At 35.5% G+C, this 23286-nt stretch overlaps 3 protein-coding genes and 2 non-coding genes across 8 annotated transcripts in view; 3 read left to right on the forward strand and 2 right to left on the reverse strand.

The window, feature by feature from the left end:
* Nucleotides 1–192: 192 nt before the first annotated feature.
* On the reverse strand, nucleotides 193–1754 carry LSm-4 (Like Sm protein 4). The gene is made up of 4 exons (XM_012369858.2): nucleotides 1522–1754; nucleotides 1050–1242; nucleotides 732–878; nucleotides 193–613 (listed from the first exon to the last, which is right to left on the reverse strand). The coding sequence occupies exons 1-4, from the start codon at nucleotides 1619–1621 to the stop codon at nucleotides 430–432; spliced, it is 624 nt and encodes a 207-aa protein (XP_012225281.1). The 5' UTR covers nucleotides 1622–1754; the 3' UTR covers nucleotides 193–429.
* An 849-nt stretch (nucleotides 1755–2603) lies between these two features.
* On the forward strand, nucleotides 2604–2676 carry TRNAR-UCG (transfer RNA arginine (anticodon UCG)). Its single transcript has one exon. It is a non-coding gene; the product is annotated as a tRNA-Arg (tRNA).
* Nucleotides 2677–2687: 11 nt separating this feature from the next.
* LOC105673850 (cholesterol transporter ABCA5-like) overlaps nucleotides 2688–23286 on the forward strand; it is a 37840-nt gene continuing 17241 nt past the window's right edge. Inside the window, exons 1-8 of one of the 4 annotated variants that reach the window (XM_067355930.1) lie at nucleotides 2688–2704; nucleotides 3851–3985; nucleotides 4431–4616; nucleotides 6761–6962; nucleotides 14832–15012; nucleotides 15439–15694; nucleotides 17197–17312; nucleotides 22701–22874. In XM_067355930.1, coding sequence (XP_067212031.1) covers nucleotides 15457–15694; nucleotides 17197–17312; nucleotides 22701–22874 — 528 coding nt within the window. In that variant the 5' untranslated portion in view covers nucleotides 2688–2704; nucleotides 3851–3985; nucleotides 4431–4616; ... (1 more) ...; nucleotides 14832–15012; nucleotides 15439–15456. Of the gene's footprint in view, nucleotides 2705–3850; nucleotides 3986–4430; nucleotides 4617–6760; nucleotides 6963–7063; nucleotides 7558–14831; nucleotides 15013–15438; nucleotides 15752–17196; nucleotides 17313–22700; nucleotides 22875–23286 lie in introns of those variants that run through there. The other 3 variants (XM_067355929.1, XM_012369794.2, XM_012369832.2) reach the window with 3 other exon arrangements.
* On the forward strand, nucleotides 3885–3976 carry TRNAY-GUA (transfer RNA tyrosine (anticodon GUA)). Its single transcript is given in 2 exon segments — nucleotides 3885–3921; nucleotides 3941–3976. It is a non-coding gene; the product is annotated as a tRNA-Tyr (tRNA).
* LOC105673880 (tubulin polyglutamylase complex subunit 2) lies at nucleotides 18081–22012 on the reverse strand. Its single transcript, XM_067355932.1, has 3 exons — nucleotides 21349–22012; nucleotides 20595–20865; nucleotides 18081–19823 (listed from the first exon to the last, which is right to left on the reverse strand). Exons 1-3 carry the CDS (start codon nucleotides 21412–21414, stop codon nucleotides 19252–19254), a joined length of 909 nt encoding a protein of 302 aa, XP_067212033.1. The 5' UTR covers nucleotides 21415–22012; the 3' UTR covers nucleotides 18081–19251.

Genomic DNA, 23286 nt, shown 5'->3' on the forward strand with positions numbered 1-23286 from the left:
AACAATTCTAAACAAAACAAATCATTAATAAGTAATATGTTTTATAGAAAGTAATATTTATTTATATTTCCAAAAAAATGCTGGCTTTGGGAGATCATGTTCATCATTTAAAAAAGTTTTAATGATGAAAATAGAAAGTAGTGTAAATTCAGAAGGTATAAATTCACAAATAAAATTTGACAAAAATAAAAATATTTTTGTATCAGATATATTATAGATCTATATATATAATACTTTTATATTTTAAAAAAGAATTTAAATAATATATTTATAAAGTTTATAAATCTATAAATTGGATATATCAATTGAGTATAAAAACACAATATCCATTAAGATATATCCTTATATTTTAGAAGAATTAATGAATTGTTATAGAGTAATTCTTAAAACTTGTCTCAAAATCACTCTCAGTAATAAACTATCTTAATGTCAACTGGATTGAATAGTTTTAAAAATGTTGTGTCGTTCTAATGCTTGCAATTCCATAAGTACAGTAGCTATAGTATGCCTCAATTGATGAAACTTTGCCAAAGACAATTCAAACGTCACACATTCGCCTGTATTCAAGATCCATTCCATCACGATATTTGGTTCTAGTACTCTGTTTAATAGACTGCAATTGAAAATTATATCAGTATTTCTAACATACACATACAATTATAAATATATGAAAATTTGGCCTTGTATATTAATTATTATTTTATGATAAATTGTATAAAAGTTAAACATACTTTGAGGAAATAGTAATATCCACACGCCATCTGCAGGATATCAACTGTGCATTAAACTTTGTTCTTTGAATTAGGCCTGATAATAGATCTGTTCGCTTTGGACCATAAAGCACAGAAGACAAATCTTCGATACAGTCCGAAGTTAATCTGTAGTAAAAAGTCGATAGAAAATTTTCATTGAGAGAAAAAAATATACTGTAACTTTTTAAATAATATTATAATCAAATATAAATTTAGTATTGATTTAGTGTGGAAATATGAATATTATTACAAGATATTAATTATGAAAAATTAGTAAACATATACAGATGTACTTACTTCAATTCTTCTAAGCATTGCTTGAACTCCACTTGTTTAACATTATGGCACTGTGAACGTAGATGCATTTTCAAAATTGTGAAAATGGCAGCATAATATTCATCCACCTGTTCTTCAGGTATGTTATATTTTTTACTTATTCGCTCTAGTACACCTTCTTCTATATGTTCCAATTCTATTGCTTTCACAGCAACTGCAATTTATTTAATGTGCTGATGTATGTATATATAGCATGTGTAATACTATTATAAATGCATTAGACTATGTTTATTATATATATAGTGTCAAAATATTTATTATAATTGGTTCTACTTAATTTAAGATTTTTGTTTCCTCATTGCAGCAACGTAGAATTGACATTAGAAATGAAAAACACGATTTTTCACTTCTAATGTCAATTCATGAGAGATCAGGAGCATTTATTATATTTATTTAGAATAATAAAATGTTTAGGAAAACCTGTTAAACTAACGTTGTATTAACGGACGCGCGAATGCCTTTTTTAATTCGGCCAGATATTTTGTTTTACTTCCTAAAACGTTCAAGAGTTGCGTTTGAAAAGACGTCGTCATTTTTATTATAATGACGATTCAAAAAAAGGTTTGACAAATCTCAATTGATTCTAGCTGAAACCAAATCTAACCTCACTTATCTCGTAATATTTACAGTGCAATTCCTGTTCGGTACCGCTATCTGCATTCATTTTAAGAAATTACACGGTTATATTCATTTTCTGACAGTGCCGGTAAATGACAGTAACTTAATTTAAAATGATTCCAGAATGACTGTTCTCAGACTTCTTTTTTATAATAGTGCAACGATCGATTGATTATAGAATTTCTATTATTGTCGACAATTCTTAATTTATTCACTGACAATTAGATAACATGGAATTTATATTTGAATAAGAAATTTGACATTATCGACTGTTTTTACTAACCTTTTCAAGCGGATATCCCGCCATTTTGAGCCTAGTATTGATGTGTTGTATTGATTAATGTTACAATTTATAATTATTCTGATGTTTCGTAGGTAGGTATATCAATCTCCGTATAGCGCGATATAGTGGCATGAATGCGTCAGGCTCTTCCGGCTTAAAATTTTTGTTTTACTTTTATTTTCTTTGCAATTAAGAAACTATTTAGATGGTTTTAAAGTTTCTAACCAACATTTATGATGTCTAGACACTATGTTTGACCGAAGATGTAAGACATTTATAACATCATATGTATATTTTTTGTGAAACCATTTCTGCAAATAATTGACAACACTTTTTAATTATTTCAAAAGTTTACTTGGTTAACTTAGTTAAAGAATTTATCTGAAATCTGTGATCTTTATGTGTGGTTATAATCTCATTGCTCTATACATTACAATGAATTAATATTAATAACTAAAGATAAATTATTGGTTACAGTGATATGCTACATGATTCTTTAATCTATATTTATATAAATAAAATTAAAATTAATTTTAACACTATAGGGTTTAATACAAGGCAAGAAGATTGAATAAATGCATTAATAAACCAAGTTGGAGTAATGCCTATCATCTGACCGTGTGGCCTAATGGATAAGGCGTCGGACTTCGGATCCGAAGATTGCAGGTTCGAGTCCTGTCACGGTCGCGAACGATTTATTTTTTTGATCAATATTGTAGGTATAGCAAGTATATACATTTTATTTCAATATAGAATTTGTTTATATACTCCATTAGTTTTTTTAAGTGCAATTTTTTTAAAGATTTGACAGATATCAATAATTTATAGTGTAAAAAGGGTCTTATTTCCTAAACATTGATTAACTATTTGAAATTAATTTATTATTAATTTTCTCGACTACAGGATTAATTTTTCAAGTTGCAATATAAGTAAAGTAAATGAGAGTGCATTCTGTGCATACAATATTACATTATAATACTATATTTTGTTTTTTCTATTATTATTATATTGTATTTTATATCTAAATGTTACATTGAATATTTAGTTTTTTTGCTTCAAGCTTCATATAGCACATGTGACTTTTCATGAAGTGAGTGACCTCAAGACATTTCTTCGAATAATGATAAACAGCGTAGCGAATAATGAAGTGATTAATGCGGGGGAGAAGGGCAATTTGATGTCACTTGCTATGACATTATCAGGAAAGGTCGAGGGTTCCTGAAACATTATTGGTTATTCATTGTCAATAGCCCTTAAGTTTTTCTAGCCAAATTTTCTATAGTATATAATATTATTGCAACTCATTTATTATATAAAATTAACAATATTGCATTTGTAACTTATAGATTACGAAATGTGCGTGAGCGGCACTTGATTGCTGCAAGTAATAATTTTTAATTCTTACTATTGAGAGAGAGATAACAATATTATTCCATACAATAGTCAATTATTTTCCAATAGAAAAATTAATTGTTCTCAAATATTGACTTTTATAGAGAAACATTGAATTAAACATTTATATATTGTTATAAAATAATTTATATTTTTTGCTTTATACAATAATTTAAATTGTTCTATAAAAATTATAATTTAACGCTGCTTTTATTATAATTTGAATTGAAGATATCCTGAAAACAATTTATTGTTAGAAATATTTACTTTAAAAAAAAATGGTTAAAATATATATTAATATATATTGATATATATGAAAATTTATATAAAGGATAATGAACAATAAAATCTAGAATTATATCCAGAATTATTAATAAATTATTGCTTTTTTTAAATAATATTTTAACTTAAATAATGAAATTTTAATGTTCAAAAATTTTAAATTATCAATCTTTACCATGGTCTGCAGGTATGATCCATTCGGTGTTCAGATCCATCAAGAACCTTCGATAGCTCAGTTGGTAGAGCGGTGGACTGTAGTTGGGAAATTGATATAGCTATCCATAGGTCGCTGGTTCAAATCCGGCTCGAAGGAATCTTTTTGGTAATTTATCTTTTGTTTTTTTATATAAGTAGAACTTACCTTAGCAGAAAACTCGTTAGAGTCTTGCGCAAATTTCTTAAAACAATTTATCTCTAAAGTATTATAATATTTTTTTGCAAATTGTATATTTTGTGTGTTATCTAATTGTCGAATAAGAAATCGTATTATATCGAAGATTTATAGTTGAATGCAAACTAGAAGATAAATTAAAATTTTCTTTTGATGATTAATTAATTTTTTTATTATATATGTAAATTACTATATTATATATTTTTTATATTGTAGAATTTAATGTAATAATATTTTTTCTCATTTCTTAGTCAAATAAGTTCCTTGCTATACTGTGTTGTATCATAAAATATTTTATCATATTTGACAAAACATTTTATATTAAATTTTCTTTTTGTTATGACTTAATCCTCTTATATGACGTATTTTTTTATAGATAAAAAGAAAGGAAAACTAAAAATAGCCTCTCATTTATCACTCATAAGTGCAGTAGTGCGTGAAGGGTGATTTCACGGTGTGCCATATGTTATTGCTACTATACTTTCTTTAAACAATAATGGTTGGAATCAAGTAGAAGTTAAAAGCAATTTAGATCAATGATGTCACTTTGATAAATTATTAGGTAAGCATATTTGTTTATTAATATGTTTTTCAAGATTACATTTAAGATTTTTAAATTTAAGAGAAATTAAACTAATGTTCAGAAAATATAATTAAAAGAAACAGATTTAATTATCACTAGCATTGATAACTTGTTCACATACAATAGAATATACTTATAGAAAAACATGGGCTTTTTCTCGTCGTACATATTAAAGGGAAAATTGGGAGAAAATGACGGGATATGAAATTATTTATCTTAATATATTGACATTGATAGCTTGTTCTCAAGTTATAAACAGGATGGGTCTCGATTGCATCTCTCGATCGCATCATTTCGTATGTCACCTATTGATCTTGCGTCATCAATGTTCGATGCTTATCCGTTTATCTATTTCGAGAATCGGTATTCTACGAAGGGTGTGCCCTTTCTGTCTAATCAGAACAAAGTGAATTAGCCCTGACACGAGACCGCGCCTAAATGTTGCTCGTGTCTCGTGTAGTTCAACGAGGTTTAAAAACCTTCTCACGTGAGTTTGACCTAGTCTCAAGTACCACGAAGATTATAAAGTCGATATAAGATGTTTACTATTCAGCCTATCGTATCCTCTCTTGTTTATTCACTTGTAGTATTTATTGGCAAATCTTATTGCGCAACAATTTATTTCTTGTTTGAACAACTCCCAAATATCTCGCCAAAATCAAATTCTGATTGCATGAGAACATTTTGCCAATTAATTTGAATTATTTAACTGTTAAATCGAGTATAACATGTGTCTTACATTGCATTGCATGACATAAGAAAATACGAGCATGTTATGCCGTTCGGCGGGATGGTTACAATGATTCATCAGTACTACATCTTTCACTTGTGCTGTCGTATTTATGGCATCTTTTATTTAGATACACTTGTTTATTTTCTCAATATTTTATTTGCGGTAATATTTTCAATAACTAAATTTTGAGTAAAAAGTACTGCCACAAAAATTTGACTGCAAAAGTTGATTATTTAACTGATATTAAACCGAGATCTTTAAAATTTAATTTATCGTACTTTTTTTATTGGAAATAGTTTTTGCGATATAAATTTAATTATAGATAAAGATTTTAATTTATCGTGCTCTTTTAAAAATTTTATACATATAAGAAATTTTTTATATATTTTCATATTATCTTTTATATATTCTCTAAAACTTAATTTTATTACATCCTTTTAACGTTCTTGCTGTCAAGACGATAATAAAATTACACCAGAGTAGGATTAAGAGTCCTACGTTTAGATTATATTTTTGTACAAGATTATATTTATCAATATAAAGTATGGGAACCATTAAAACTTCTGTCGATTTTTATTAAAACAATCGTTTTGCGAAATAGTTATATAATAAAGTTAATATAAAAAGGATTTGTAATAAAAGGATTGCTCATAGTAGAAGGATGAACAATCAAACAATATAATTTTATTTAATCTCACAATACGATAAAGGTCCCGCATAGAGGACATTGCGTCTGCGTTGATCGGAAGTAGCAGTCCGATAGAAAAGGGTGGCAACACGTGCTACCACCCTCCTGACGTCTGACTCGGAGGTAGCGTGGCGTGGGGGCTGAAAACGCGTCAACGATACGTCGCAACGGGGCGATAGCGCCGTAACCAGTGACGTACTTGGATAGATCTCATCATGCGGAATCAATTACGATAATTGTGACATGGAGCTAAACGTGACGCCGAAGTCACGTTTTTCAACCGACGACTACGATGAAGTCGTTAAATGTCCGGTTTAATGGGGATAAATAAATATTCTTGCCTTATTTCTGCATTATTTAACATGATATATCAAAATGTTTCGGTGTTGCGTTGATTTCAGCCTTTTATCGTTGTAATTCTTATGATGTAACAGATGTAAAGTAGTGTTTGTGATTGAAAGAGAGAGAGAAAGAGAAAAAGAGAGAAAGAGAGAGGAGAATATTTATTACAAATTGTTATTTTATATAATTCTCTTCAGATAGAGGAAAAGCATAATTTAATATTTTAGATAGAGTAACATGTTTTGATGCATGAAAGAATGTTGCTCAACAGATATATTTAGTTAGTTAGTTATTGTTTACGTTTAGTTAAGTCTTGAAAGATATGTAACTGAGAAATGTAAACTGAAACTTTGCTTGCAGGTTTTTTTGGCATTAAAATTGGACTATTGATACTTGGATAGTATCGTGAGCAGCACGATTAGAGTACTCTTCGGCGAAGACGGCGCGCGCGTAAGCGCGCAACCGCGACGCGTCATCGGACGGTGCGCCTGTGCGAACCAAGGACGGTGGAGGTAGAGGGCGAGGACGAGGACGCGGACGTGGTCGACAGCGAGGGGACGAGGTGGGTGGAAGCGACGTCGTCGTTGAAACCGCGACGACCGGCGCGGCGCTGCGGGAACGGCGGGGTTGAAAGCCGTGGCCGGTGAGGGGGTGTCGGAGGGCCGTGAGCGCGTTCGTGGTGTTCGGCGCTCCCTCGCGTAGTCTGACACCGCCGGTCACGACGGACGCACGCGTGTGTGTCGCATCGTCGGTCCGGATCGAGCGAGCGCAGCCGCGAGAACGTAGAGGCTCGCGAGAGGTCGCGAGGAGTTGCGCGTGATCGGGCCGAGTTAGCGCGAATCCGCGACGAAGTCGCCGATAGTGCGGGGACCGCGACAGCGTGAGACGAGTGTGCAGATTCACCGGGTTTTTTTTTCGCGAGAACACGCATCGAGCGAATTGTCGGACCGTGGCCGTGCAGGAGAGTCGCGCAGACTCGCGGGAACACCTGTCCGTCGCGCTCGACGAGTGACAACCTCGGAGAAACCCAGCGGTGCCCGCCCGGAAGGGTGATCGTCACTCAATGCCGCCCTGGCAGCGCGCATGGTGGTGGTGAACCGCGCTAGTGCGATCGCGAGGATGAGCGACGTCGGTCGGTTGTCGCGCAGAGTGAGCAGGTAAGAACAACCACTCCGGGTTACGTGCCGCGTTTCGCGAGGGCACCCCGACACGGCGATCATGGTCGGCCGCCGGCGACCAGTCGTCGTCCCCCTCCGATATCCACCTTGCAATGGCGTTGATTGGGGATCGATCGCGTGTGTCGGGGTGTCGGACGACGCTGCTCTGCAGCTGGGGCTGACCCCCCGTGCACGCTCATCGTGGAGAGGGTGCAGGTCGGAGTCGTTCGACGTGGACTGCTGCTGTCCAGGCTGATGGCGAATCGATTTTTGCGAGGGGCGAGGGGGGAGCGCGAGGGGTGAGAAGGCTTGCAAGCGAGAGGCGAGTGGAAACGGGGGCAGGGGTGCAGAGTGTGCGTGGGCACAAGGGTGTGCGCGCGTATGTGTTGTATATGCATATATCTATATATATATATTATATTTATATTCACATAGCCAAACATATATCTATGTGTTGAGAGTGACTTCGAAGGTGGGTCGGGCTTTTAGGATGACTCGCGAACAAGATAAGCCGTCGGGACGGAAGGATGTGTAACTCTGTTCTGTTTCGGGACTGGAAACCGCCGGCTTCCGGCCGCTAGATTTCGCTTACAGGGGGCTTAAATATTAAACACGGGAAATGAGGTTGGATTATTGTCGCAGTGATTACGACGGACGTGTGCGGTCTGACGAAATGCCGTTTTGCTGACTTCTGGTTCTCTGACGAGTCGGTGTCTCGAGTATCGGCACTGGCGACGCATTCCTGGGAAAGAACCGGCGCGAACGGTTTTAATGCACGCGCCGCGCGCCGACCGCCGCTACGACCACGTACCTCATGAACTACTTGCGATTCGCCAAAGTCGGGCACGGGACGCGATATACATCTCGCGCCCAGCCAATGCACAGAGCGAAGACTAAGAGAGTGAAGGTGAAGATTGATGCTTGCAATCGTCGTGTCAGGGTGAACATAAATTAGCTGCTCCAAATCGCAGTAGGCGCTGCCATTACTAATTACAGTCATTAGTTTCACAATTATTGTATTGTCTCAACTTATTTTGCATAAGGTTTGACAAAAATTTATTAGAACGATTCTAATGCACTTATTCACCGTAACTTAAGACAAAATATTGTCCGACGGCGTTATCTTGAGCGATATCGAGCTTCGTATCACTTTCGTGGAAGCGGTCGTGTCCGCATCTGTGTGAGAATAAGGTAGATCAGGGATGACATCAGTTTGGGCAGAAGGTTTGTCTTTCATATGCAGATCTTTGGTTATTGAATAAAGGGGAGGATGAGTGTCTCTCGGAACAGATGCAAATACGGTTGTAAATATGATAATATTCCTTAAAAATAAAATAGCATATTTTTGATTAAGGCGTGGCATAAATAATTGTGACAAATCGATGACTGTACTTTTTACAGTAAAGATATCGTCATTAACGATAATTTCAGTAACAATTTGACATTTTTTCCATAAAAATATGAAAATATTTTATATTCAAGCTAAATGCATTACTTGGTGATTGCGATACTTGATTTATTGCTTATTCATAAAATTTTGATATTACTTGAGAAAAGCATTTGTCATTTACATGATATACGCATTATCGGATTGATTTATTACCGATAAAAGTTATTCCAATAACCCAAAAGTGCTTGCTTTAACGTTTCGCAAAGAAGATTGCGCAACATTTATTTAATGTCTGTAATGTACTTGCAGTTTGCCATTGATAACAAAAGAGGATTAACTCGTTAACGTCCATAACACAGTATCAACATACATAAATGGTACAATTACATGAAATCCCCGATAAAAAAAGCTTCTTTCAAGACTTTGTAACATAGTGACCATATGGCAGGATTATCATTGTAGGTTTTGCTTTCGTTCAGTGCAGAATTATTTTAGCACAAATAATCGATTCAGACGCGCTTTTAAAATATCATTGCTACCACAAATCGATGACTGGTATGGCGTACCTCGAAGAAATTCGAGAAATTCGCTGGCACTGAAATATTATCGATAAATTTTATCAGTTTTTATCTCGCGTTTATCAATAACCTGCTATCTTTATCACTCAGCTCACATGCCATATTGAAGTTTACATATAGCTTAATCATAAGTCAATTTGTAAAGTGAGTCAGTTGAGTCAACTAAACTCATACTGTTTAAGCAAGTTCACATTTCTTTTTCTCGTCTCTTGTTTCTATTATTGTTCACAAGTCATTGAAGTAACGACTGTAATAACGTAATGACTCAGTTCTGAAAGGGAAAAACATTTTGGCGTTAGGGGGCTAATTTTACTTTCTTCGAAACAAGCGGCCGTCAATTGATAGAAATGACTGATACGGAAATATCTCGTCGAGCTATCTCCCGTGCACATGTCTCGGTTGTTGCACCATTCCGAGTACGACTGTGAGTAATCATTGAGACTCGCGGAAATGTAGCGGGAATGTCGCCTTCGTTCGCGAACAAAAATAGTCGCCGCCGCGTCAACTCGACTTCCCAGTTTAATCTCAAGTCCGCTCGATATAACTGTCATGGCTTGCTTCGAACCCTTGGGGTGGACTTCTTTCGTCAGGCTTTTGAGTTCAAAGTGAATTAAAAGTGAAAGGGATTAATCTCGCTGAAATGTTTAGACTGCATGCGTCTAGTCATTTTCTACAATTTTAGACCTTCGGTGTTATTGGATTATTATTATTGCAAATTTTCAAATATACGGTCTAGATGTTGTCTGTTTAATATATGAAATAAAAAGAGGAAAATTAATTTTTTTAATTTAATATTTTGCTGAAGAAATTTTACATAAAGTTATAAAGTTGTAAAACGTATCTTATTATTTGAAATAATAGAGAGAATAAACCAAGCAATTTTTAACAATGATAGAAAATGGAATGCTTTTACAAAATAATTTTTAATGTATATCTCTTAACAAATAATTATTGTTCTCTATATAAGCAGTGCAAATTTAAGCATACATTAAAATTATGATCTCTGTCATTTTTATGTGCACGCAGTTTTCATATTTTATTTTTCCTTTAATTTATTATATCGGCCGATTTTACGTATTTTACGTACAATTTTATTTTTCATTTATATATTTGCGAATTTCACATATAGAAAATTTTATATCCATTTTAATTTTCTCTGCGCTTGCTATATAATATAAAAGTATTAATTACACGAAATGTTTCAAAATTATGGCATTTTTAGAAAAAAATCATCTCTTTTCTCTCTGCCTTTTCCGTTTTTTTCTATTTTTACGTTCCTTATTTCTCGTCACTCATCACGAGGCATCCACGGTGAATCGGGCCTAACGAACCGCGATCCCGAGGTCGGACAAATCGATCGCGCATCGGTATATCCACCATCCAGCGTATTTGGGTACGTGCCGTACGAAACTCCTCGCCGTCCTTTCTCCCACACGTCTCTGACCCTTTTCCACCCTCTGATCCTCCTCGGTCGATAGACCCCGACTCATGGTTGCTCGGTCTTTCTCTCTCCGCCACTTTTCTCTGTTTCGCCTTTCCTTCGCGAGGTATGCCTCATCGGAACAGACAATACATAATGAGTTATTGTATACAAAGCGTGCAAAGTAATCAAGATCGTTTTACATTGTTACGAAACAAACGTGCTTTTTCATAATAATTGCATTGCAAATAAAATTTTAGTTATTAATTTGCTTTGTTTGCTTCATTGCTTTCATGTATTTATTCGAATCGCATTGTGTTGCTTCCCTCATTGTTTCGAGATATTTCCACGTTTCGTCCGAAGCAGGGTGTATGATCAAATTAATCAGTCTCGTTTCTGCGATGTTAGTTCAATCGTATTAACTGCCTCGTTATTTTGCATCGATTCTTCGCACAATTTTTTAACTCTCGAGGAACTGCTCTTCGTGAAATTGACCATTTCGGAGCAGTTCGATACCTTGGCCGAGTGTCCCACGGCATGTCGATAAACGCACAAGAGTCTTCGACAGGGCCTTCTGCACTCCCGATAGAGGCGATGATAGATAATGGCTGGTGTAAGTGCTTGGACGAACGATCTTCGAGTAGGACACGATGGGACGCGGCGAATCGAAACTCACCGTTGTTGTTCTCCAACTTGGGCGGGCAAGCTGGAAAACGGATTTGGTGGAGTTTCCCCCTCGAGTTGCTGCTCAAATCAGGTCGCTTAGTTGCCAGCGAAGTGTACAATAACCATTTGTCATTTGGTGGTTATAGCGTACACACTGTACGGCTATATTACATGCGACTGTTATGTATACTCGCATCATACTACATTTAATATCTATTTACATATCTCTCGACACATTTCTATTTTAATATTTGACAGAAACATCTACATTCGCCAGTCAAAAGTTTTTGGACAGAGAATATAGTTGAATTTTTTTAACCCAAGTAATTATACTTAAAATAAAGATTTTTAAGAATTTACAGAAAATGGAATCTAAAAAGAATACTTAACATTCAAAAACTTGATTGGCAGTGTAGATGCCAATTCTGCATCAATGTATGCAATTTGTTAAGAGATTTATCAATAATGTGCAATCTTGTAATATATTTTAATAACTGTTATTCTATTTATTATTCATGTGCTTAACATTTTTTATTTATCATATTATTTAACTGTGTGATATGTTTATTGCATTGTTGATTCGAGTTGAGCCGAGTTGCTTTAATCTCAATTTTTATAAACCATTATATATTTGCAAGAAATGAAGAATCGGTATCAAAATCTAACGGGATGATTGAAGATACCAAATCAATAAAAGAAAAATTATTATACGTTCAGAATGTTTACTTTTCGAAAAATAATTAAAAATTGTTATTTCATTTTGTATTTACTATTTTTATTTGATTCAGCAGTGTGAAAAATATCAAAATAAAAAAAAACTGAATGAATATCTCCCTTTGATAAATAAACACTCCGTAACGAAACTGTTAGATACATGAAAAACACTCGTTAAATATGAGAAATCAAAGGGCTGAAGGGCGCGATTAAACGATTTGTTCTTCGAGGTCGCGCGGGGCGTCTTCCATCGTCGTCTCTGCCGATATTCTTTTGATCTGTCAAGGACGAGGGTTCGTTGTCTAGACGAATCGACGGTGAACGGCGTTGATAATGCTCTTGAAACGCGGTGGGATGCATTAAACGCGCCGAGGAAGCATTTGATGTCAAAAGTGGCGGTGGAAGGACGCGGGCAGGTGCATAATGGTTAGTACCGAAGTAGAAGGCGTATTTCGATGGTACTGGCGGATATTCGCGGAAACGATTAAAGCCGCGCGGAATCAAAGGGGATAAGTAGATCTGTCGCCGGCAGGAATCACGCGGAATGCAATCGATCGTGACGCGAAATTGTAGAATCCACTTCAGTCGCGCTGTCTGCGCTCGCTCTCGTTTCTCCGCTGGGGCAGAATTTACGCCTCGAGAATTATGTAGAAGGACGGTTGTAATAAACGGAATATGTGCCGCCTCTCTGCGCAGCGTCCCGTATCCGGCGTTATGTTATTCGTGAAGAGGTAAAAAGTTTCGCGAGAAAATGAAGTTGGGATGAAAGAGCGTTAGCGGGCGCTTCCGCGCGGATATTTCGCAACATATCGTTTCGACGGTGCTTAAACGAAGCTGTTACTTGTCCTGAATATATCGCGCAAAAATCTGTTTCATAAAAGATATCTGACATATAAAAGTTAATTTTTAAAGAAGATGGAAATGCCTGGCATATTGTACGTTACGCGTCGCAAAATTAACGAAAGGGAGCGTAATAAAGCGTATTGTTAATTGCAACAATCGCGGTTAAATATTTGCATAACGCTTATACGTTTAATTTAATTAAGTTTATCGCAATTTCTCTTAATCCACTTTTGCTACTAAGCTTGCCGCAATAAATTTTCTCGGATTATCGCAACTTGCTTCAAGATACATTGCGTTTTATGCGCCCGTGAAAATTTTCCCCTCCACTTTCCGCTTCTAAGGGAAAGCAATGTGATCGAACTCCACAGGACCTTTTATCGTATGCGCACCCTACTGTACAATCGCAATTGCAGTGGCGACGTCCTGTCTGGTCGTCGGTGTTCCTTACCTCGACAACCCTCGTGTTGTGGGGTGACGACCCCGTGTGTCTGCTCACGCGCTGCGTCTCCCTTGTACTTCGAATTTATTATTTACGTACAGTGGCGAGAGAAAGAGAGAGAGAAAGAGGGAGAGCGTGTCGAACGAATATTTGGTGAAGATACGTATTTGAGAAAAGAAGGGAGAGAAAGCATAGTATTTTAAGACCTGTATTTGTCAGTATTTTAATAAGCCGTTCGGCGTAATGGAAATACGATATAGATTAAAAATAAAAGGCACCGAATTGTGATTTTAAATTTTATTGAAGCATTCTGAATATATAATGGTTTATAAAAATTGTTAGTGAAGCTTCTATCACACATGTAAATTTTGGTGAATTTTTACAAACGCCAATGAACAAGGACTTTACTCTATGCAAACATGTGGAACCACTTCATTATGTTATCGATCTTCCGTATTTAGAACTGCACTATGTGCAAGGAATTAAAGATCTGTACATAAGAAATGTAATAGTATTATACTTGATCAAAGCAGTACTTTGTTATAAGACGCAATAAAATTGCACTAACAAGGCGATTTTATTACATCGTAAAAAAAAGTATGACTAATCTTATAAACTGGAGAGATCAAATTTTATAAATTTTTAACAAATTTACGTCGGATTATGATTCTGACGTTATAAAAATAATTTAATAATAGAAAATCCAAAAATCTTTCTTTTCTTTCTGATTAATATTTACTTAATAAAAAGTAAGGAAAAACTGAGTACAATAGTTTACAATAAATTAATTTTGACATACAAATTGTAAAGCAGAATTTGTATATTGAAAAAATTTGTATTTTATAAATTGGAACACATAAACAACTTGTAGGAAAATATGTTACATATAAAGAGATTGTTGTGTTGCATATAAATTTTTATTGCGCATGTTTTCTAATGAAAATATATTTCGCAATTTCTATGTGACTTTCAAGATAATAAAACGAACGGAATAATACAATTGATCTTCAGTATATATTCAGAATGGCAACATACGCAATAAAAATTTTTATCAAGCACAACGATCTCTTTATATATAATATATTTTCTTACAAAGCAAATATTACATTTCTTCGATTATTAATGGAATTATCTTTGATGCATATTAAATTTCTTCTATAATTTATGTAATTATTTTCGACAGACTCGTATAAATAATTATCGTGAATTTTTCTTATTCCACAGGTGAAACGGCGTCTTGCATCTAAATGATGATTTTTCTGCGGACGTGATCGAATGGGACAGCGTAAGAAATTCGAGAGGGAAAATCAGACTGCGAAAGGCTTATTCCCTTGGTCCTCGTCTAGGCACGTTCCTAAATCACGTTCATCGACCGGAGGGAAGTTTGACCTGGTTATAGTTGGAGGTAGATTCCTTTCTTCCTATTTCTGCCTTCTCCTACTCTTTTTTTATATAAGCATATGTACATTAAATTAAAGTTCTGAATTAATCCGTGTTACTTGCGAATTACATTTATAATAGAGTGTATATATACACGTGGAAAGAGAAATAATCGCGACAAATTTCCCCAATTCTTTGATCTCTATTGTTTTTCTTGTTATGTTATCAACGTAATTATATAGAAAGTTTACAAGTATAAAGAAAACAAGCTAAATTTTTTTTTATTTAGATAAAATATTTTGCGATTAAATACAAGATATATTAAAAGAATTGTTTGCAGGATATTTTCATAAATTAAAGATGCCCTTTGAAACTGGAAAATATAAAAAATTCTATCTATTGGATTTTAATTGACATTTCATTGACCATTTCGTCATCCTTTTCGATACAGCCGTCAACGGCGCGAAGCATGGCAAGGAGCAACAACGGTGTCTGCGGACGTGGTTCCGAACGCACCGTCGTCGTCATCCGCCGCTGCGATGCTGCCGTTGCATCACGTGGTAAGGCAACGTCCCAGCAAAGTGAATCGATCGGCGCCGGTAACGACGACAGCGTCCAGCAACGTAGCAACGACGACAGCACCGGTAACAGCAACGGTACCGCCACTGGGGCCGCCGCCAGCAGCAACGCTAGGAATCAAGCAGAGGGTACGGCCGACTAGAGTCATCCCCTTGAACGCAGACGCGGCACATTTCAGGATTAACGTGAGTACCACCATATTTTTGCTTGTCTCGTTTCCTTATAAATTTATGGCAGATCTTACAAATAAATGAAAAGTTTAGAACAAGACAATTTTTTAAGGAGGATATTCTCTCTAATAAAAGATATATCTTTATTCGCGACGATTAATGATAGAGAAACAAAATTAATTGATCGAGAAGCGTCGATTAAATTACCTATATGATTTCTAATTTAAAATTCGTATGACGTTTTGAAAATGTGAGAAAAATATTTGAAAAACATGTTGTTAAAAAATTTAAAGAGGAAAAAAGAGTGCTGATATTTATTTTTTACTTGCAAACAAGAAAATACAATGAGATGCATTTTATATATAACACAAAATAGTTTACAATTTCTCCGAATTTACATGTCGGAGGCGTATTAAATATTGCAAATGCAGGCGAGGGTAAATTCTACGGCGGATGATTGATGCATTGTAAATAATTCGATTAATCTTACAAAATCCATTGCAGTCGCGATTAATTAACACAAATGTCGAACAATCGGCACAACTGTATTACTATCACACGAGTTTGCTATAGAGTCAACGAGCGGGGAGTGTAAGTGGTGAGGATGTGGTTAAGTGGGATGGAGGAGGGAAGAAGGGGCACGCGTTGTGCAGTTGTGCAAACAAATTAAGCTAATTAATCGAGAAGAACGCGGCCGTGCTACAGTTAGATGCCTACATCCGAGTGCAGCTTCTCTTCCCAGTCGTTTTCTGCGTTACTTATTAGAGAGAGAGAGAGAAGGCGCTATTCCGCTTTTCTGCATGGAAACGCTAATTAAGTGGCAAGTTATGGTCTGTCATATGAGCGACAAATTATACATTATATTGCTGTGCTTTTTGCTCTCAGCTGTCATTCGTGTTTGTAGTACTCTATTTATATGCGCGAATAAATGTAAATAATAAAATGTATTTTAATTTGTTTGCCAGAAATATTGATTTAATTTTTTCAACGAAATTTTATTTTTTGATTAAAATTTGTAAAATATATCTGAAGAACGAGATTGTATTATATTATTATCTTTATAAAATCATCTTTATAACATCTTTATCAAAATGCATTGAAGCTTCTAATTTTGTTGCATAATAACGCGGTGGAAAAATTGTAACTATGATTATTATTTTCTGTCGTCCAATATGCTTAATTTAAAATGTTAAAATATTTGAGTAATTAGCTTCCATTCAAGTGAAATCCACTTAAAGTTTGTGCTAGAGTGTTCAATTCATTTTTATTTATTTTTATCTATTCTATCGGAACTGTAACATTTTTGTAGGTACTCTATGCTCTAAAAATTGGATTAAAATTCAATGGGAATTTAAAATTGAATCGCTGCGGTAATGCGACAAAATTTGAGCTTCTACTTGTGTTGCGAATAGAACATTAAAATTTCGTGGCCATTTAGCTTGCTGATGTTTCTGTTACAGAGAGGGCGAATGCATCTCGCAGGATGAATTCGTGCTCGGTCTATTTCTCCCAGCTGCGGGCGATGCTCGTGAGAAATCTCCTGCTGAAAAAACGCGAAAAGCGGAAGACGATGGCGGTATGTTTAATCCAATTTTAATATGCTAATGTAATGAAAATATTTCGATACCTCTTCTTACATCAAGTTGATCGATTATTTAACGTGACAGAAATTTAACGTGACAGAAATTAGAGTGTACAACATTTTGCACGACTGATTTGACTTTGTAACGAGCGTTTTATTTACGCAATAATTCTTAGATAAATACGGCAAAAATCGGCACCTGCCTTCGAGAACATGCCATGTACATGTGCCAAATAGATGTACGCATAATATCTACAGTTAATGCGCAGAAATGTGTTGCCAAAATCATTCGCGAAGATCTTTGGAAAGTGATAACTGGTTCCTCAGATCAATCGAATTAAAATGACGAGTGTAGAGACGCTGTAAGGAATGCATTGAATCGATTTATTTGCATGAAATGTGTGTAGCTGTCAAACATTATCGTGAAATCTATTTAAAAAGAATTGAGAAACAAAGTTTTTTTATCTGTTTTTACTTTCAAACTTTATTTCTTCTGAATTCTTTTGAATCTTTCATGTTATCGCTCTTTAAGAAATAAGACCTTAAGAAAATGAAAAGACAATACTTTTGGGTTGGTTGATAGTGCTAGAAAAATATTATTCTGAGAACCTTTAAGATTCTTGAAGAAATATTTAATATTAAACAACTTTGCAATTTGGTCTTTTGTCAATTTTTTCGTGAAAAAAGTTAACTTTACATTTATCAGGTAATCTGTAAAGTTGCGCGATAATAAGAGAATAGTGAAACTAAAACAATGAAAAAGAGGAGATAGATGCGGACGTTTGCGAGAGTGGCGACGGTGTGACTGCGTTTCGTCGCAGACTATGTTCGCCAACTACGTTGCCAATTGGGCGTTTTCACAGTGCCAACTGGGCCAAGGGTTGATGGCGGAGAAAGAGAGATGCTTCTCTATCTCGTCGAATTTTTCACGTTTTTTTTTGTTTTATTATTGCTGTTTTATTATTGCGGTTTTGTTATGTGAGAATCATCATATTGAATTGCGGATTAAGAATAAAATTAGCAATTAGCAATTAAAAAGATAAAGTATGTTTTGAAAAGTTTAAATTATCTTTTTAATTAAATTAATTAAATTAATTCATCAAACAGAAAATTAAATAAATTAAAATAATTATACTTTTAACATTTAATTAAAAGAATTATATTTTAAAAGCTAGCTCTGAGATTTCAAACATTATTTCGTCACGTGTTGTAATTTTTTATAAAAGCATGATTATTTTTAAACGAGATAAAACATTTAATTTTTGTTTGAAAAATAGATCTTTATTTATTTATTTAGTTATTTGAATCTTTGAAGGTTGTCTCTAAAATATTTAATTTCTAATTTTGTAAGTTTTTAATAATTAATTTAACTTATATATTTAATACTCAGTTGTTAAATGATTATTAGTCTTCTTTAGATTCTAAGATCAGAGTCGTATCTAGGTTTGTCGTATGTGGGACACTTGACACGTGCATATTTCATACACCAGTCACACCAACTGATAAATTATACAGAAGATCGAAATACGCTTGTGCCAATTTTTACATAATTAGTGATCTTAATTTATTTTCCTTTTCGAACTTTAATATTTGCGATGCTTGAGATATATATAAAATACAATATTATATTATATTATTTTATACTTACTCGCAAATTGACGAGGAATTATAAAATGATTCTTTAAACATTCTAAATACACAATACTATTATTATTTATTTGATATACATACATACTTATGCCATATGCGAATACACGCATACTCATTTAATCATACTCACTCAGCAATAAAGTACTGGGCGAAGAGTGTTCTATATAATGTGGAATTCTCCGGCTTTGTAAAAGCCAAACATTGACTTTACGATAAGGAACTTGATTTTGAGCAGAAATCTACTTTTGTAAAAAAATTCAAACATCACATCACTGCCACAAATTCACTTCTTGCGAGCGTTTCTCTGCTTGCCATCCTTGGCCTTGAAGATAGCCGGGTCGAGGATATTGATGGGTCCATTGTTCCACAATGAGGTGGACACGGTTTCGGTGAGCTCGGCGGTGGAAGGCAGTAGATGAGGTCCGACTAGAAAATACGCTTGCTCGACCCAGGTAGGCAGCGGCAGTCCGGCGACGCAGTATTGCCACAGCGGCAAGCCCAAGTGAGCCAGCATCATGCGGAAATACACGGTGAAATTGTCGGCCAGATGATACCAGCCGCCGTCCCGATGGAGCCCGATACCGGGCGAGTCCGGCTCTTGCTTGGAGCGATACGCCAAATAGATCCTGCCGTTTTCGGATCCCGGAAAGCACTGGCCGATCTCAAAGAGCTTGCAGTCGCGCGAATCCACGGAGAACATGGCGTTTGCGCCGTCTTGCGATTCCGCGCCGACATTTTCCGTTTGGATCGCCGATGAGTCCTGCGACGACGATCCCGCCTGTCGATCCTTGCCGACGTACCTCTTCAGCGACGAGAGACCGCCGATCTCCATGCGACCTATCGAGAATTCCTCGCCTACATCGGCGCGGAACGTCATCTGCATTAATAACGGCGAAGTGAAATCATCGGTTTGGGACCGACACGCTTTCTATATCTGTGAACAACGCGGAAGTCCGGACATCTAAAGGACATCGGAGTCATTTTTTTTAGTAATTACGTGACTTTTTTCGACGGGCTACTGTCTGAATTATTTGAAAAACTGGGTCATGGCTACACTGGACGACAAGTTTTAACTTGCTTGTTTGTCGAATGAAAGGTTCTTTTAGATTTAGGATTACCGATAGCAAGCGTTGCGGCAAAAGAGTTTGTGACACGCAAACTTCTTGAGAAATCGGTAAAACAATGATGTCAGTAATTAGAAATCAGCGATTCTTATCTACCATAAGATGACACTCTTAATATGGAGTAATCTAAAAGTTTTTTTTTGATAAATCTCATTTTTTGAAGGATGGTTGATCATGGATTAAAAGACGAAAAATTGATTCAATGAAGAATATTTTCAGATAAATTAACGACAATATAACGACGAAAGCTTCTATAATGGAATTAAATTAATTATTTAAGTAATATAATACGAAATAAAAATAAAATAGAATAATATACAAAAAACAGTACAAAAATAGGATATAAATATAGGATATAAAGTTACAGTGTATTTCTGTATCTCTCTCGCAAAAGAAGAAGAATATAAAATAACGGGAACGAAAGAATTAATACAAAAAAAAAAAACAACGTGGAAGTTTGTACGCGTAATCAAATGCACAGGATCAGAATGGTCAACCTTACCCGCTATCTCAAGATTCCACTGCAACAGGAAGCCGTCGATGGAGGCATAGAAATTGCGGATGTCCTCGGGGAGCGCGCAGCAATGACGTTGCTCCCAACTGGTAATAGCGCCGGGTTCGCAGCCGTTTCGCCTCTCGATTCGCACGTTTTTCACGCACGGCGAACTTTCGAGGATCTTAACCACACCGAGTGTTAGATTCTCGTAGAACGAATCCTCGGTGACAATGTCCACAAAGAACGACATCGCCTCGAGCTCTTTGCCCTCCGACACCTTTTTGCAAATTCAACCATTTTCGAAGTGATTTCTCTCCCGGAATAGGAAATTAATTTTATATACCGTATTTTTGTCGACCCTTTTTAATTTATTTATTATTGTATAAACCACACCGGCATTCTCTGACTAAAAAGAGCAAAAGAGGGACGCAAGGGGCCGAAGAGGATAATTGCAGGAAAAGATCGCAACGTTTTTAGAAACATTCTATGCATTCTACAATTTCAAAATACTGTGCGAGAGCATTTTGTAGATCATAAATTATTCTACACTCGTGAAGAAAATTAAGTCTTTCAATATATTTATATTTTTTGTTTTCCATACTTTTTGGATTATCAAGCAAGCCGAATTTTGTCTCTTTATTATCTTCGCCTTCTTACAATCCTTTCTTCTACGTAATGCTATCTCACCGTTAACAGATAAGAGTTAAAAGACGCGACGAGCAAGAAAATGCTGAATTAAGTCACAGATGGGAGCTATTACCATGTGTATGTTTATTCTGTTTAGCTCGCGATCATTCTCCTCGAAGAAGAGACACAAAGACTCCATTCGCTCGCAGCTGAATGTTACGACACTTTCGTAACTGACATTACATCGATCCGCGTTACGTAATCACTATGTTTGATACTCTGGGGACGCAGAGACGATGCAAATTTTTGCGCTACACGTGCGATTCGTCCGTGACTATGTCGAAAAGACCTACGAGTGCTTCTACCTTTCGACGTCCTAGCAATCATCGCTAAGAGTATGGTTCGGTCCCTTGTTGATCGCCATGGCGACGATATTTCGGAGCAACCGATATTCCCGAGCAATGCACGAAGTGCCTCACAACCACAATTCTCTTTTTCTATTCAAGTGCAACAATTAACTTGTAATTTTCTTCACGTCTTTAATTTTTCCTTAAAAATAATTTTGGAATTTCAACCATCGAATGTTTGATAATTGTGCCTCACATTAAAATTTTATTAAAGTAAAACTGAAGCAATTGTATTGTGATTAATTGGAATATTCTTATAAATTCATTATTTTCATGTTTCTTATTGAAACAAAAATTATTTATATTTTTATGTTTGTAAAAAAAAAAAAAAAATTAAAAATGGATGAAGACAATAATTCCGAAATGTTTCACAGCTTAGATTTCACACAACGTGCAATTCGAATTTAAATCACCGACAAAGGGCCGAACAAAGCTTTTTTCGTTGTTTTTGTCGAAAAATTCTTTTAACGGGAATGCCAATTTGTTAAAAGAGGAAATCATGCGATCAAAACAATTCGAAATATTGTTTGGTATCGCGTTGCGAGCGGTGAAACGAAACGGCAGGTGCGTGTATAGAACCCAAGATAATTGCGGGACTCGCACACACGCGGAGAATTTCTTGCCATATAGAATTTATGCGATATGTTTTTAAGGGTGCAGTGGGAAATGGAGGGAAGCCACCCTCTATCTTGTACATTGTAGGCGAAAGAACACGAGGGATCTTTTATTCATCCGGAATTGATCGTGGGACGGTCGCATTTCGAAATGTGTTTCCTGAAAGATAAAAAAAATCACAAGGGATTTTTCTTTTACTATCGACAAGTTTAAAAAAGAGTGCAAGCACGGGGATACATTTATAGCATAATATTACGATTGATTAATTATTATTACTCTCTAGAAAGAAGCTCTTGTCTGTTTTAACTGTAGAAACGCTTGGTCCCTCTCACCAAAATGCCACTCAATTATTACTGCGGATGGTGTTGCGAATTGGGAATTGCCTCTTAACGATCGTATAAGACACATCGTATAAACGGCGCACTTATCCGATCTGAAATCAGTACTATTTGATTGCCCACAGGAGATCTTTCTACCCCTCTACACTCTTGGGATCTTGATCGTGGTGAAGATCCTGATACCGAACCCAAACTATCCCGCGATGACGACGCAGAGGCATGAAGGGGATATATTCGAATTATTCAACGGCTACAAGAACAACACGATTGCCGTGGTGCCCAATTCTACGGAGACTCTCGTGAGTATTAGCTTCTGGAAATTACCGTCAACTCGGCGTATTGAATTATTAATTTATCAAATGTGTTTGCTTTTAATGCTTCAATGTTTTGAGGAAATATCTCTCTAAAATATACGAATAAAATCACCGTATCGTTGTATTTTTCTTCAACATTTTCTATTGAAATTAATCGAATTAATTTATTGAAATAATTTTGCAAAAAGTCAAGGCATTTTGAGCAAAATTGAAATTTTATATCTTTCATATTAATGAAAATATGTATAGGTTTTAAATTCTACTTCAACATTTTATTGGCGATCATTTTTCTAGATAAAAAAAATATTTTGAATTTATTAAACTTTACGTTTCCTCTTGTTACATATGTGCCGACGATTATGAAAGTAGGCTGAGCCATATACTAAATTCTGTTTAA

The sequence above is a fragment of the Linepithema humile genome, chromosome 5 (assembly GCF_040581485.1).
Source record: "Linepithema humile isolate Giens D197 chromosome 5, Lhum_UNIL_v1.0, whole genome shotgun sequence".
Taxonomy (NCBI): domain Eukaryota; kingdom Metazoa; phylum Arthropoda; class Insecta; order Hymenoptera; family Formicidae; genus Linepithema; species Linepithema humile.